The sequence below is a fragment of the Cnephaeus nilssonii genome (genome assembly GCF_951640355.1).
Source record: "Cnephaeus nilssonii genome assembly, chromosome: 1".
Lineage (NCBI taxonomy): Eukaryota > Metazoa > Chordata > Mammalia > Chiroptera > Vespertilionidae > Cnephaeus > Cnephaeus nilssonii.
Window position 1 is genome coordinate 17780773 of NC_137072.1, and position 15288 is coordinate 17796060.

The window sequence follows — 15288 nt, forward strand, 5'->3', positions numbered from 1 at the left end:
CACAAGGTTGTAGAAAAAATAGTGGTGTAGTAAAAAAAATAATGACCTACGAAGCCAGGAAGACCTAGGTTTGATACCAGCTGTGGTACTTAAACTGTGTTACCTGTAGATTATTCACTTACTAGTAAGTCTCTGAGTTGTAGTTTGGATCTATAACATGGGGTTAATGATGCCTCCCTCACAGAATTTTGATGAAATGTGATAGTATGTCTGTCACATGGTACCGTAGATGCCTGAAAATGTTAGTTCACTCCTTTCCCACCCCCTACCAACCACAATAACTCAACCACCCACAATCCAAGAGTTTATCATCCTAATAGTAATGTTCAAAATATCTCCAGAATTGAGTATCGCTTTAGAAAGGTCATTTCTTGTCACTCTCATTCTCTTAGGTGAAAAGCAGAGGCTACATATTTCTGGCAAATCTTTCACATTCTTTGTGGTTGAAAAGGTGGCTCTGAGAGGAACTCTGCCTGGGGTGTGGCTGGCAGTGCCTCTGCTCTGTTCACGCTCTCCCACCCCCTTCCCTCTTTATTCCAGGAAAAGTGCTGAGAAGAGTGCAATGGCTTTCATGCTGTGCTGACACTGCACACGGCACTGTCACTCTTCCAATGGGAAACTTACTGAACACAGCACGGTGGACAGAGACAGCAACAGATGACCTCCAGACAAGCATGTCAGGAGTTTCAATCAGTGTCATCATCATTAGGATTACCAGGGAATTTTAGAAATAGATTACCAGACTTGGAGATTTTTTAGAAGTGTGATGAATATACAAAGTGCTGGTAGCACATTAATTAGAATAGACCCATCCTACATAATAAAAGGGTAATATGTAAATTACCATCACTCCGCTATGCCCACGATTGGGCCGGTGGAAAGCACAGGGGGCGGGACTTGGGGTGGCCGGGGTGGCCGATTGGGCCGGCGGAAGGCAAAGGGCGGGCGGCAGGGACGGATTGTCCACGCCGCCCACCCTTTGCCTCTGGCCGGCCCCATTCGGCCCCCGCGCCGCTGAGCGGTGGCTGAATGGGGCTGGCTGAACGCTGAGCTCGCGTCGCCAGTGGGGCTGGCGGGACACTGAGCTTGCGTTGCCAGCGGCAGCACGAGCTCAGCGTCTGTACCATGGCTGTGCTGTGGCACAGAAGGGCCTCTGGGGTAGAGAGCCCATGTCCCCGCCCTAGCCGGCCTTGCGGCGGGAGTGAACAGGCCTGTGGGGCCCGGAGCTCAGCATCCATGTGGCAGGGGAGGAACCAGAAAAACGGATCTTTCCAGTTCCTGATGCTGACAGTCCTATGGGTGCCAGGGTCCTCCACCTGCAGCTCCTAGTTGCAGCCCATCAGCCCCAGTCGTAGACTGGAAGCCCCTGCCAGCAGTCCAGATGGGACCAGTGTTGCGCCGCGGTGGTGGGTGTCAGCGGGCATGCTACAGACATCAAATCACTGCCACCGAGGCCACCCCCCCCACACACACACACACTCGCAAGTAGTATGGTCCAAGGGGGTGACTCCTAAGGCAAGGCTCCCATGGCAGCTGATGCTCACCATGCCAGGTGAGGAAGCCAGACCTGAAAGCCCAAGCCCCCGAGTACCCGAACTGCAGGGCATCGTGGGCCAGGGCCGTGAGGAGGCCCCAGGACAAGCATCTTCCCAGAGGCTGTGCAGAAGGAGGGAGGAACCTCTAGCTAGAAGCCGGGGTGAGGGATGCTGGTGTCTTTGCAGACCAAGACAGGGCTGAGGGACACCCCCCCTCCCGCACCCCCGTGCACGAATTTCGTGCACCGGGCCTCTAGTTACTTAATAGATACTATTACTTTGTATTACCTAAATGAAAATTAAAAATTGTAAGCTTATCTGAAACTAAAAAACTAGAAGAAATTTAGTAAAGGATTAATAATTTCACTTAAACAAAAGTTGTATGCTAGACATAAAATCATTTAACAAAATATAAATGAAAGCCTTTTAAAAATTCATCTATGCATATTGATAGGTACTAAAATTAGCATAAATCTTAAATTTAGAAACTATATCCAGTTTGCTTTTAGTTTATCTGATGACAAACCTATGATAAACCAAACTGGAGATGTGAGCTGCAAGGTTTTATGCTGCATTTCCCCTAATGAGGGCTGACCTCTTTAAAAAAAAAATTTTTTTTTATTATTGATTTCAGAAAGGAAGGGAGAGGAAAAGAGAGATAGAAACATCAATGATGAGAGAGAATCACTGATCGGCTGCCTCCTGCTTGCCCCACACTGGGGATAGAGACTGCAACCCAGGAATAGAACAGTGACCTCCTGGTTCATAGGTCAATGCTCAACCATTGAACCACGCTGGCCGGGCAGGGCTGAACTCTTTCATATTTGAAGTCATACATGCAAAGGGCCATGGTTATTTTAGAATCTTGGAGACAGCATAAATAGAGAATTGAAGAACCTGATTTTTCAAGCCTACTTCTCTGGGGTAACACTGAAAAAGCTGCTCAACACTTCTAAGCCTCAATGTCTCATTTGTAAAGGTAGTTCCTCCTCAGAGTGTGGTTATTAGGATAAATGAAAGAACTTGGCACAGTGGCTAGCATAGTGCAATTTTAAAACAAATTTATCTATTATTGCTGTCACTGTTATTATTACATGTTTGCACAACTAAGTGAATATAAAGCCCATATGCTTTAGATAGTTTAGATAGTTTTGAGGTTCTGAGTTCCTGAAACACTTTTTGACTATGAAGTTCTCTTAAACTAGAGAACTGTTCTACTGATAGTCAGGAGGCGTAACAGAGTATTGAGAACCTGACTGCATGTTTTATAAGGATGAAAAGCATGAAGTTAGATGCCTAGAGGCTATAGGTGGATACAGAAAGAGATAACAATTGTTAAGATCAAAACTGAAGACTTGCTTCTAGGCAAGATAAAGTAACAGACTGGATTAAATGAAACAACTAAAAAACATACAAAATATATGGAACAGTTTTTTTTTTTTCCTTTCTCTCTTTTTATTGTGGTAAAATACACATACCATAAAAGTTAGCATTTTAAAGTGTATAGTTCAGTGGTATTAAATATATTCATATTGTTGTGCAGCCACCACTGCCATCCATCTCCATAGCACTTTTCATGCCTTAAAATGGAAATGCTATACTTATTAAATACTAACTTCCCATTCTCACATCTCAACTCTGGATAACCATAATTCTGCTTTCTATTGCTATGAGTTTGACTAACTCATATAAATGAAATCATACAGTATTTGTCTAGGAGAAACCCTTGCTATATATTGTTAATAAAGCAGTACAGGACAGTGATCCATGAGAGAGGGGAAATAAATGAAGTGAGTCCTATAATTCCCCCAGTTTTCTCTGTCTGCAGAGATTTTAGGCTGAAATGCAAAGAGGGGAACCCAGGCAAATACTGGGAAAAATAATAGATGGAACAAATAGAAAACAAATAACATGATGGTGGAGACATCCCAAACATATAATTAATCACATTAAATGTAAATAGTATGATCACTACAATTGAAAGGCAGAGATTGTCAGACTGGAATTTAAAAAGCAAGGCTCAACTATAGGCTGTCTAGGAAAAAACCTTCCTATATAATAAAGAGGTAATATGCAAATTGACCATCACTACAACATACAAGATGGCCACCCCCATGTGGTCAAAGATGGCCGCCCCCATGTGGACACAAGATGGCCACCACAAGATGGCCAGCAGGGGAGGACAGTTGTGGGTGATCGGGCCAGCATGGGAGGGCAGTTGGGAGAGACCAGGCCTGCAAGGGAGGGCAGTTGGGGGTGACCGGGCCAGCAGGGTTGGGCAGTTGGGGGCAACCAGGCCAGCATGGGAGGACAGTTAGGGGTGACCAGGACTGCAGGAGAGGGCAGTTGGGAGTGACTAGACCAGCAGGGGAGGGCAGTTAGGGGCTACCAGGCTGGCAAGGGAGGGCAGTTAGGGGCAATCGGGCTGGCAGGGGTGCAGTTAGGCATCGATCAGGCTGGCAGTGGAGTGGTTAGGGGGTTATCAGGCTGGCAGGCAGAAGCGGTTTGGGGCAATCAGGCAGGCAGGCAGGTGAGTGGTTGGGAGCTAGCAGTTCTGGATTGTGAGAGGGATGTCTGACTGCCAGTTTAGGCCTGATGCCCAGGATGGGGCCTAAACTGGTAGTCGGACATCCCCTGAGGGGTTCCGGAAAGGAGTGGGTGCAGGCTGGACTGAGCAGAGCCCTCCCCCGACCCCCCATTCACGAATTTCATGCCCTGGGCCTCTAGTGAAGAAATAAAATGTAAACAGTTTGGAGTAGAAAGGGAAAACTCCTTAATCAAGAATGACATGACCATCTATGTAGAACATCCTATAGAAATTACAACAAGAAAAAAACCTGCTCAAATAGTGGCTAGTCAGTGTGCTAATAACTCAATGTTTTATATCTGTAGTAGAGACAAGGTGAGTTTGCTGAACCCCAGTTATTGTTTACAGTGTCAGTCTCAACATTTTAGATACCTTATGCCACAGCATCTGTAATGTCTTGAATCTAAGTCCTTTCTAAATTTATTACATCGCTAGAGGCCTGGTGCACAAAATTTGTGCACTTGGTAAGGGGTGGTCCCTCAGCCCGGCCTGCACCCTCTCACAATCCAAGAGCCCTCAGACATCCTTACGGCTACTGCAGAGGTGGGAGAGGCTCCCGCCACCACCGCTGTGCTTGCCACCGCTCTGGCTGAGCGGTGTTCCCCCTGTGGCATCAGGCCAGAACTGGCTCTCCAACATCCCCTGAGGGGTCCCAGATTGCGAGAGGTCACAGGCCAGGCCGAGGGACCCCACCAATGCACGTTCACAGCCAGGGAGGGATGCGGGAGGTTGGCCAGCTGGGGAGGGATCATGTGAGGGCTCCAGGGCGTGTCCGGCCCATCTCGCTCAGTCCAATCAGCCGGACCACAGCAGCAAGCTAAACTACTGCTCAAAGCATCTGTCCCATGGTAGTCAATGCACGTCATAGCAACGGGTCAACCGGTTGACTGTCTGCCCCATGGTAGTCAGTGCACATCATAGTGAGTGGTTGAGCAGCCTTAGCATATCATTAGCATGACGCTTTGATTGGTTGAACAGCCAACCAGATGACTGAACACTTAGCATATTAGGCTTTTATTATAAAGGACTAGAGGCTCGGTGCTCGAAATCTGTGCACTTGGGGAGCGGGGGAGGAGTCCCTCAGCCTGTATTGCGAGAGGCTGCAGGCCAGGCTGAGGGACCCCACCAGTGCACATTCAGGGCCAGGGAGGGACACAGGAGGTTGGCCCACCAGGGAGGGACCATGAGAGGGCTCCAGGGCATGTCCGGCCCATCTTTCTCAGTCCCGACTGGCCAGACCCCAGCAGCAAGCTAACCTACCGGTTGGAGCATCTGGCCCCTGGTGGTCAATGCACATCATAGCGACTGGTCTACTGGTCGACTGTCTGCACCCTGGTGGTCAGTGCACATCATAGCAAATGGTTGAGCAGCCTTAGCATATCATTAGCATATTACGCTTTGGTTGGTTGAATGTCCGACTGGACGATATTAGGCTTTTATTATATAAGATTATTATTAGGCTTTTATTATATAAGATTATTATTCTTGTAATTTAACTCTTTAGGTTGAAACTATTCTTTGGGGAAATGAGTTCCATAAGCTTTTGCTTCAAAGCCTAATATAATATTTCCCCATTTTATCTATGTTATTATAGCAAACTTTATGTATAATAAATGATACCCACCTACTCAAATAAATTAAGCAACATTGTATGACAAAAATTAATATACAAAGATTAATTGGGTTCCTATATAGTAGCAACACACAGAACTTGAATTAAAAATTACCACTTATAATAGCTTAAAATGTGATATACTAGCAGATAATTTGACAAAAGATGTATAAGACTTGCATGCTGAAAACTACATAATATTGTTGCAAGAAATTAAAGAAGACTTAAATAAATGAAAAGCTATATTTTGCCTCCTGATTGGAAGACTCAAGATTCTGAAGAACATTTGGTTAGGGGCAGGGAAGAGTGGGGGGAGGATTACAAAGTGTCACGAGGAAATATTTTTTGGGGGTGATAAATAGGTTCATTATTGATTGTGGTGATGGTTTTACAGGGATTTATGTATGTTAAAAACATCAAATTTTACTGTCTAAATATGTGCATATGTATATGTCAGATATACATCAATCTTATCTAATAAAGAGGGAATATGCTAATTGACCCTCATGCTATTGCAAAGATGGTGGCGTCCACAGCCAATAAGGAGGGAATATGCTAATTGACTGCCCCACCCTCAGAGATGGCAGGGCCCACAGCCAATAAGGAGGGAATATGCTAATTGACTGCCCTGCCCTAAAAAATGGTGGCGCCCACAGCCAATAAGGAGGAAATATGCTAATTGACTGCCCCGCCCTCAAAGATGGTGGTGCCCAGTCCCCTCAGCCCCACCTGTATCTGGATTCCCCCAGTCCCCTCAGCTCCCCAACCACCCAGGGCTGCCCAAGGCTCAGGTAACCAGGGCCAGCTGAGGCTTGTGCTGCTGGCAGTGGCAGCAACAGAGGTGTGGGGCGTCGCTTTCCCCTGATTGCCAGGTCACCTCCCACCCCTGAGGGCTCCTGGACTGTGAGAGGGGGCAGGCTGGGCTGAGGGACCCCCTCCAGTGCATGAATTTTCATGCATTGGGCCTCTAGTAAAACTGTAAAAACGCAGAGGAAAATTTCAAACTCCCGTGAAGAAAAACAACCCAAACCACATTTTTTTCTACTTAAAAGCAGATTTAAGAATGTATATGGTTGAATGGAACAAGGTCGTGTGAATATTTAGTCAGTAAGTCAGAGTTCACTAAACCTGTAGACCTCAAAGAACCATCCAGATGCTACCTGCTCGAAAATAGCAGGCAATTCTGAACTCTCTGGAGGTGAGCATATTCTTCTAGTGAGGCGCTAGGACACCACCATACTTTCTGGGAGGTGCTTCACTTTCTTTAATGAAAACCTGCCTTCTTTATGTTTTATTATTTTCTTCAGATGATCTAGGCAGGGGATATTAATAATTGCCTATTTAGTGAGCCAAAAACAAACCAATGTGAAAAAGTGAGGATCATACTCATGAAAATTACAATCAGAAATTATTTGATCAGGCCTGAAAAACTTTTTCATTTAAAGGTAATTGTCTTATCTTACCTGTTTTTGTCAGAGGGTGGTTAACTAGTTCTCGAATTACATTGTTTTCTGATGACCTCAAGAGTAGCACAATATCAGTTGGAAGAGTGTCTCTATTTTTAGCTAAGAACCCACTTGCATTGTAGAGAACCTGTTGATAAAGTATATTATCATCATCTTCACAGTGTCACTGCCATCATCATCATCATCATCATCATCATCATCATCATCAATAGGTATCTATTGAGAGCTTACTCTATGCAGAGTGACAGACAGGATACAAAGATTTATAAAGGTAGTCCCTTACAATTTGGTTGGAAAAGCAAACTTCTCCAGGTTTACAATAAATCTTGTCAGAGTAATATTTGTCTCACTGATATTTTGGGTGTTGAAATGATAAAAGAAGTTTGATTCCTCCCATGTTTTATGTTGGAAATTTGGTGTATTTCCGGAGGGTTGGGTGTGGCAGGAGGAAGGACACTGGGACCACCCGGGTATTCTCATCCTGTCTAATAATAGAGTAACATGTAAATTACCATCACTCCGCTACGCCCATGATTGGGCTGCGGGAGGCTGGGGGGCGGGACTTGCGGTGGCCTATCCGGCCATTGAGAGGCATGGATCCGCTGCCACTGAGGGGGGCTACCCTGCTGTTGAGAGGCTGGGGGGCGGGACTCCTGCCCCCTGTGCCTCTCAACGGCCAGATCCGCGGCCGCTGAGGGGGCCTGCCACGGACACCCAGCTGCGCCTCTCAACGGCAGGGTAGCCAGGTGTCTGCGGCAGTCCCCCTCAGCAGCCGTTGAGTCCCGCCCCCTGCGCCTCTCAACAGCAGGGTAGCCCCCCTCAGCGGCCGCAGACCATCAAAAGTGGGGGAGCTGGGTGCCTGTCTGCTCTGGCACCAGGCCTTTCAGAAGCCTCCGCTGAGCCGGAGGCTTCTGAAAGGCCTGGTGCACCAGCGGACAGGCACCCAGCTCCAGTGCGAAAAGCGAAAGCGTGTAGGGGACCCTACACGTGCATGATTCAATCATGCACTGGGCCTCTAGTTTCTATTATAATTGATTCACTGCAGTGAATTAGCCATTACAGATTTTTGTCTCAGTAGTAAGAATGGTCTAGGTCCACTGTGAGGGTGAATAATTTTAAGGCTTTCGAAAAATCAAGGTAACCCAAGGATCTCTGTAGGCTGGTCCAATATGGTTATTGTCATGGACTGAATTCGGTTCCTCTAAAATTATTATGTTGAATCCTCATCCTCAAATGTGACTGTATTTGGAGAGTGGGTATTTAAGCAGGTAACTAAGGTTAAATGAGGTCATAGGTTGGGGTCCTAATCCCATAAGACTGATGTCCTAAAATGAGGAAGATACACCAGAGATCTGTCTCTCTCGACCCCAACCTGTACACAGAGGGAAAAAAAGATATAAGGACACAGCAAAAAGGCAGTTGTCTGCAAGCCAGGAAGAGAGGCCTCCACAGACACCAGCCCTGCTGGCACCTTGATCTTGGCCTTGTTGTCTCCAGGACTGTGAAAACATAAATTTCTGTTGTTTTAAGCCACTCTGCCTGTGGTATTTTTGGTATGGCAAACCAAGAAGACTGATATAGTTATTAAAACCCGGAGAAAATGATCATAGGCAATTCTTAATGGTTGTTTTAAAGGAGGCTTATTTGAAAAATCAGATGCTAAAAATCATGAGAGGGGCTATAATTATAATATTTAAGGCAGATTTTTTTTTTCAGTGACAAGTCTGTGGAATATCGAAGTTTGTGGAATATAGTTCTAGTAAACTAGGGTGCTCAGGATTATGAATTATTTTATTTTGTTAATGTATTTTTAATCCATTGCATTCTTTCTTGATTTTAATACCTTCCTATTCCTCCAATATGTATAACATCATTGTGAGGGAATGGCCTGTTATTCTCTGCAGAAGGGAAGGAAAACGTCCTCTAGGTACTGAGGTTTGCTTTGGTGTGGGAGCAGGTATCTGTCAATGCATAAACATTTCTTCCTCTAACTGTGCACCAGTCCATTAACCATTTCCATCTATCTAGGTTAGCTCAGTTATCTGACCATACCTCTAGCCCAGTGGTCGGCAAACTCATTAGTCAACAGAGCCAAATATCAACAGTACAACGATTGAAATTTCTTTTGAGAGCCCAATTTTTTAAACTTAAACTTCTTCTAACGCCACTTCTTCAAAATAGACTCGCCCAAGCCATGGTATTTTGTGGAAGAGCCACACGCAAGGGGCCAAAGAGCCGCATGTGGCTCGCGAGCCGCAGTTTGCTGACCACAGCTCTAGCCTGACACCTTCTCCTGTTGGGAGGGAGAAGAGACAAAGTCGGCAGTGAAGAGAGAAGCACTAATGTTTGAAAAAGTCAGTTTATAATAAAGGTTCCAGCTCTCACTAAAAGAAGGAAAAAGTAGGTAGGTACCCATTGCCAGCCAATCTCACCCAAAACCAGATATCAGGATCAGAAAGATGGACTGTTGAAGACTTGTCTCTTTCTTTTCTTTCTTGTTTTCCCTTAGTTTCTTAATAAAAATTCCTCTAGAAAAACTATTACCTTGTGCTGTTGCAGAATTTTTAATTAAAATTAATTTTTTTATCTTTTCAGGATAGATGCTAGAAGTGGAAGTGGTTGGTAAAGAACAGGACAGACTGCAGGAAGTTGCAGAGCAGAGTAAGGGCCAGATAGGGGCAGACACAGATGGCTATCTCATTATAACCATCTGTAAATATTTCAGGCCATAATTTTCATGTCTACCCTTATTATTCAACAAAAGACTAAAGAGAAATTCAGTCATAATTCCTTAAAGTTCTTACCTTTCCTGCAAAATGGTGAATTCCAAAACTAAGTTCCATTCTTTTGGGCCTCCAGAAGTACTGTGACTTCAGATTATCTTCAAATTTTTCTATAGAAAAAAATGGAACACCAATATCAAGTATGTAGGAGATCCTCAAAAAATGCATATTGACAGAATCACCCCTTTCTCCATAAAACGGACAGTGTGCAGTAAAAAAGAAAATTTTACATAGCTAATATGTGCAGATTTGGAATATAATTATAAATGGTATGACAAAATTCAAGATAATGAATTTTACCATTCCGTTATGATTTACAGCAGGTAGTTCTCAAACCTTAGTAAGCAACAAAGTCCCCTAGAGGGCCCATTAAAAACTCAGAATGCTAGGTCTTACCCCCAGAGTTCCTGACTCAATATATCTGGAATGGGATCCAAGAAGTCACAATTCTAGCACGATCCCAGGTGATGCTACTGTTCCTTGTCTGGGGACCATATTGTGAGAACCGCTGGTACAGAGGAAGGGAACTACTGGAGTCTGACTGAACAAAGGGGTTTGTGAAACACAGTTTAAGCAAATCCAGGCACCTAGAAATTGGGTGTTTGCTTTTCCTTTCTATTAGATGGTATATGCTATTATTGATTGTGTGAGAAACACAACAGGACCATAAAGACAGTTACTTTTCTATAACAATTTTACCAACCTCAGAGAACTTTTTACTCCATGTTCTAGAAGGAACATTTTAGCATCAAAATAGAGTGACTGCTATGCAATCATTTTCCCACAATTTGGGTATTATTTTCTTTTCCATTAGTATTGTGCAATTAGAGGACAGAATAAACCAATCAGTAATAAAGAATTAGCACCACTGACTTTTAATGGTCAGAAACAGACCAATATATCACCAAAAGTAAGTGAGAGAATATATGAGTTTTTTTGCAAGTATTGAGTATACATAATCGTTATCTCCTACCATCAGGGAATATAGTGTTCCACATTAAAAATTATTTTTTCAGATAGCTGAAAAAGCTGATTTTTTTATTTTAAATTTAAGGAGTAGGACATTTATGTTAACCATTTTTAGATGATAATCTTTTAAATAGAGTATATATCTCTGCCTTATGAAACAGAAAAAAATGTTTAATATTTTTGATGACTTGGGGTTATTATAAACACTTAATGTACTGTAACTTAGAGACTATTAAGGTATTTGAAGCTAGTTGCATCTAGTAGATAAATGATTAGAATATCACAGATGAATTTATTTCCTCCCCATTAGCTAACTCATTTCAAATTCTAGAACTATCCTTTTGCCTTGCCCTCCAATTTCTAATTTTGGGCTGGATAATTTCTAAGGTCATTTCTAACATAAGATCCTATGGTTGGGGCGCTACCATTAAAGTTAGGAGAAGTCCAATGTCTAAATTTGTTTAATTTTTCATGAAACATTTCACCCTATTATCAACATTCACTGGTCCAGGTATTAAATCCAAAGCCTCTTTAAAATCCAATATGCAGGCTTTGTGACAGCTGTTTTCTCCCAAATAATTAAAAATCTATTAAAATTGTTTTATTTCAATCCTCACCTGAGGATATGTTTAGAGAGAGGAAAGGAGAGAGAAGAAACATTGATAAGCTCCGCCCCATGCATCCCAACAGGGGATGGAACCTGCAACGCAGATATGTGCCCTGAATGGGAATCAAACCTGGAAACCTTTTGGTGTATGGGACACTCCAACCAACTGTGCCACCCAGCCAGGGCTAAAAATCTGTTTTTCAATCATTCAGAATCAGATGACTATATCAGAAAAGGTAGACATACTCACCTATAAGAGTCTGGTCAGTGGCCTTGGGAAATCTACTTTCTTCATCAAGTAGGGATAGTAAACCCATTGGCTTCTGCAGAAACATATCTAGGATGGGCCTGTTATCTTCATATTCAATAACTCTGGCATCAACATCCTCATTTACATATTCATTCTGTAATAGGACATGATACACATTGAAAAGTACACTTTAAAATTTATGAATAATATGTAGCTTTACAGTAATGACCTAACACAGTGGTAGGCAAACTCATTAGTCAACAGAGCCAAATATCAACAGTACAACAATTGAAATTTCTTTTGAGAGCCAAATTTTTTAAATTTAAACTTCTTCTAATGCCACTACTTCAAAATAGACTCGCCCAGGCCATGGTATTTTGTGGAAGAGCCATACGCAAGGGGCCAAAGAGCTGCATGTGGCTCGTGAGCCGCAGTTTGCCAACCACAGACCTAACATCCTACTTTACACATATTATAATAAATCACTCCCTCTGACCTTGCCCTTAAACTGAGGGTGTCACTGTATTTTTCTCTCCCCAGAAACACTAGATCATTAAAGTCAGCACTGATTCTTATTCAGGGTAGTTAATGAAAAGTTTCTAGTCTCTAGACCAGAATTACAGACAACTTAAGATTTCAAAATGCAAGGGAATATGTTATTAATGGGCAGTAATAAAATTATGTTCAATAGTTTATAGAATATTAATTAGGTTTATTTTAGAATTACACTTCCCTCAATGTAAGCCTTTTATCTAGTTCCAGATGTGAATGTCTCACAAATATTTATATAATAACTAGAGGCCCGGTGCATGAAATTTGTACATGGAGCTGGGGTCCCCTCAGCCCAGCCTAAACCCTCTCCAATCCGGGACCCCTCAGGGGATGTCCGACTGCCGGTTTAGGCTCGATCCTCAGGATCGGGCCTAAACTGGCAGTCAAACATCCCTCTCACAATCAGGGACCACTGGCTCCTAATTGCTCACCTGCCTGCCTGCCTTATCGCCCCTAACTGCCCCCCCCTTCTGGCCTGGTCACTCCCAACTGTGCCCTCTGCAGGCCTAGTTACCACCAACTTCCCCCCACCCTCGCTGGCCTGGTTGCCCCTAACTGGCCCCCCCATTGGCCTGGTCGCCCCTCACTAACGCCCTGCTGGCCTAGTCGCCCCATGCAACCTGTTCGGTCGTCCGTTCGGTTGCAATGGTTGTTTAGGCTTTTATATATATAGATGTTTCAGTTATTGTTAGCAAAGTGGACAGCTGTGGGTCACAGGAACACCTGATAGATTCAGAGCCAAGCACAAACAGGTACATGTCTGGGGTCTGCCACTTAAATAGCATGTAATCCTTTGGAGTTTTCATCCTCTGTAAGCTTCCACTTTTTCATGTACTCAGTGGAGCTCACAATCTTCATCTAACAAAAGTCAGAATATCTGACACATTAATAATAATTTGCTGTTGAGTATATAAGATTCATAAAATAAAGAACAAGGAACAATTACTGTACGATCATGGTTCCAGAACAACATAGTGATGATGATCTACTTTCCAAAAGGGACACAAAGAATTGTGCTACATATGTGTTTTTATGACTTTGAACTTCATGGAGGAATTTAGTCAATGGCAGGTGGTCATTTGATAAGCAAAAGTTTTAATCACTACTTTTGGAGCCTCATGAAATTAAAATCTCAAAGGTGTCACCAGAAAAAAATATATGTATATTTTAAAATAAAATCTAATACAGAAAATGAGGCAGAACCCCTGATCTAAGAGCTAGACAACCTGAAAGACATTTCGTTTATCCAGTACAAAAAAACAAATGGAAACAATGTCTTGATGTTTCACAGCCTTTTCTCATCTCCTAAACTAATTCAGCAACCCGCTTTTTCATCTGAAGGTGACCTTGGAGAAGTATGCAGACCTAGATTTACTTTACTATTAGACACATTATGCTGACAGCATGTTATAGCTTAAATGACAACTGCAAAGTTCAAAGGCGGTTTTGTATGTTTTATATAGAAAGCACACAAGGTTAAGGTCTAAACCGATGCATCTGTCATCTCTATTTGCCTGTGTCAAAATCCACTGAATGCTTCCATGGCAGATCATACAGAGCAGAGATGAGGAGCTTGGAAAACAATAGGCTCCCCTTTGTTAGTATTACAAACTCCAGGCAGACCAATGGAGGAAAAATGCTGTTACTCAGGATTCATAAAGCACTTTTAGTAAAATGATCATGACTAAAACATATATTATATATTGTTAGAGCAGTTATAAACTCAAAATGCTTAGTTTAGTTGTTTTTGAGCATATGCAGAGAATTGACGCTCACCTACCACTTCAGAAAGTCCTCTGCTTTGCCCTGTACATTAAAAATACATTTTCAGCACATCAGTGGAATTACTCAGGAAAAGCTGAGCTGTTTAGCATATGTAATCCCTACTCTGTTCAGACAGCCGGAATTCTCTTTCGAAAAAGGTTAGATGAATTACCTTTTAAAGTATATATCAAGGGGGCAAGGAAAATCATAAGACTTGGATGCTAGGAAATTTCATCTCGAGTTAAATTCTCCTTTGTTTTTCACTGAAATTTGAGTGTGGGTTGCGAAAGGACCCATTGGAAGAAAGCCTATGGAAGGTGCACCTCCATAGCTACAGTGCTTAGACAGCAAGCTTAAATATTGAGGGTCAATATGTCATCCCATGAGAGATCTGAGGTTACTAAAGTAAGTCCTTCACACAGCAGCGTGGAAGGGTGGTCACCACAGGCTGAGAGAGGCTGCAAGCTTCCATGGCAGGAGAAAAAATAAGGGTAGGTTACTCAGCACAGATTAGTAACACAATAAAGGCTCGATTCTCAGGTGCTCAGAGAGACCTCTCATCTCCTAAAGTAATTCAGTAACCTGCTTCCTAAACTGGTCACGGTCTATTCCTCCTCCCCCAACCATGTGCATGTCTCTTATTTTAAAATTTTAGTCCACTTTTTATTTTCACAGTGAAATTTTTTTATATCTTGAATTAGCCAGCCCTAGCTGGTTTTGTTCAGTGGATAGCCTGCAGACTGAAGGCTTCCAGGTTCAATTACAGTCAAGGGCACATGCCCGGGTTGCAAGCTGGATCCCCAGTGTGGGGTGTGCAGGAAGCAGCCAATTAATGATTCTCTCTCATCATTGATGTTTTTCTCTCTCTCTCCCCCTCTCCCTTCCTCTCTGAAATCAATAAAATATATTAAAAAAAAAGAATTAGCCAGCTGGACTTAGTTTAGATGATCCTAATTTTGTTGACAACATCCAAAGCATCATAATCAGGAGCCAGTCAAACATATGCCTTCTTTTCGCCATCAGGCCTGATCAGGGTATTGATCTTGACCACGTCAATGTTATAGAGCTTCTTTATAGCCTGATTTGTTTTCCTTTTTATTGAATTTATTGGGGTGACACTGGTTAACAAAATAATACAAGTTTCAAGTGCACAATTCTAAAAC

At 43.0% G+C, this 15288-nt stretch overlaps 1 protein-coding gene across 1 annotated transcript in view; it reads right to left on the reverse strand.

The window, feature by feature from the left end:
* Positions 1-15288, reverse strand: part of MYO3A (myosin IIIA) — a gene marked incomplete at both ends in the record, with an annotated part of 210068 nt that overhangs the window by 58981 nt on the left and 135799 nt on the right. Inside the window, 3 exons of the mRNA XM_079797460.1 lie at positions 7198-7327; positions 10005-10093; positions 11810-11963. Of these exons, the coding sequence (XP_079653586.1) occupies positions 7198-7327; positions 10005-10093; positions 11810-11963 (373 nt within the window). The remainder of the gene's footprint in view (positions 1-7197; positions 7328-10004; positions 10094-11809; positions 11964-15288) is intronic.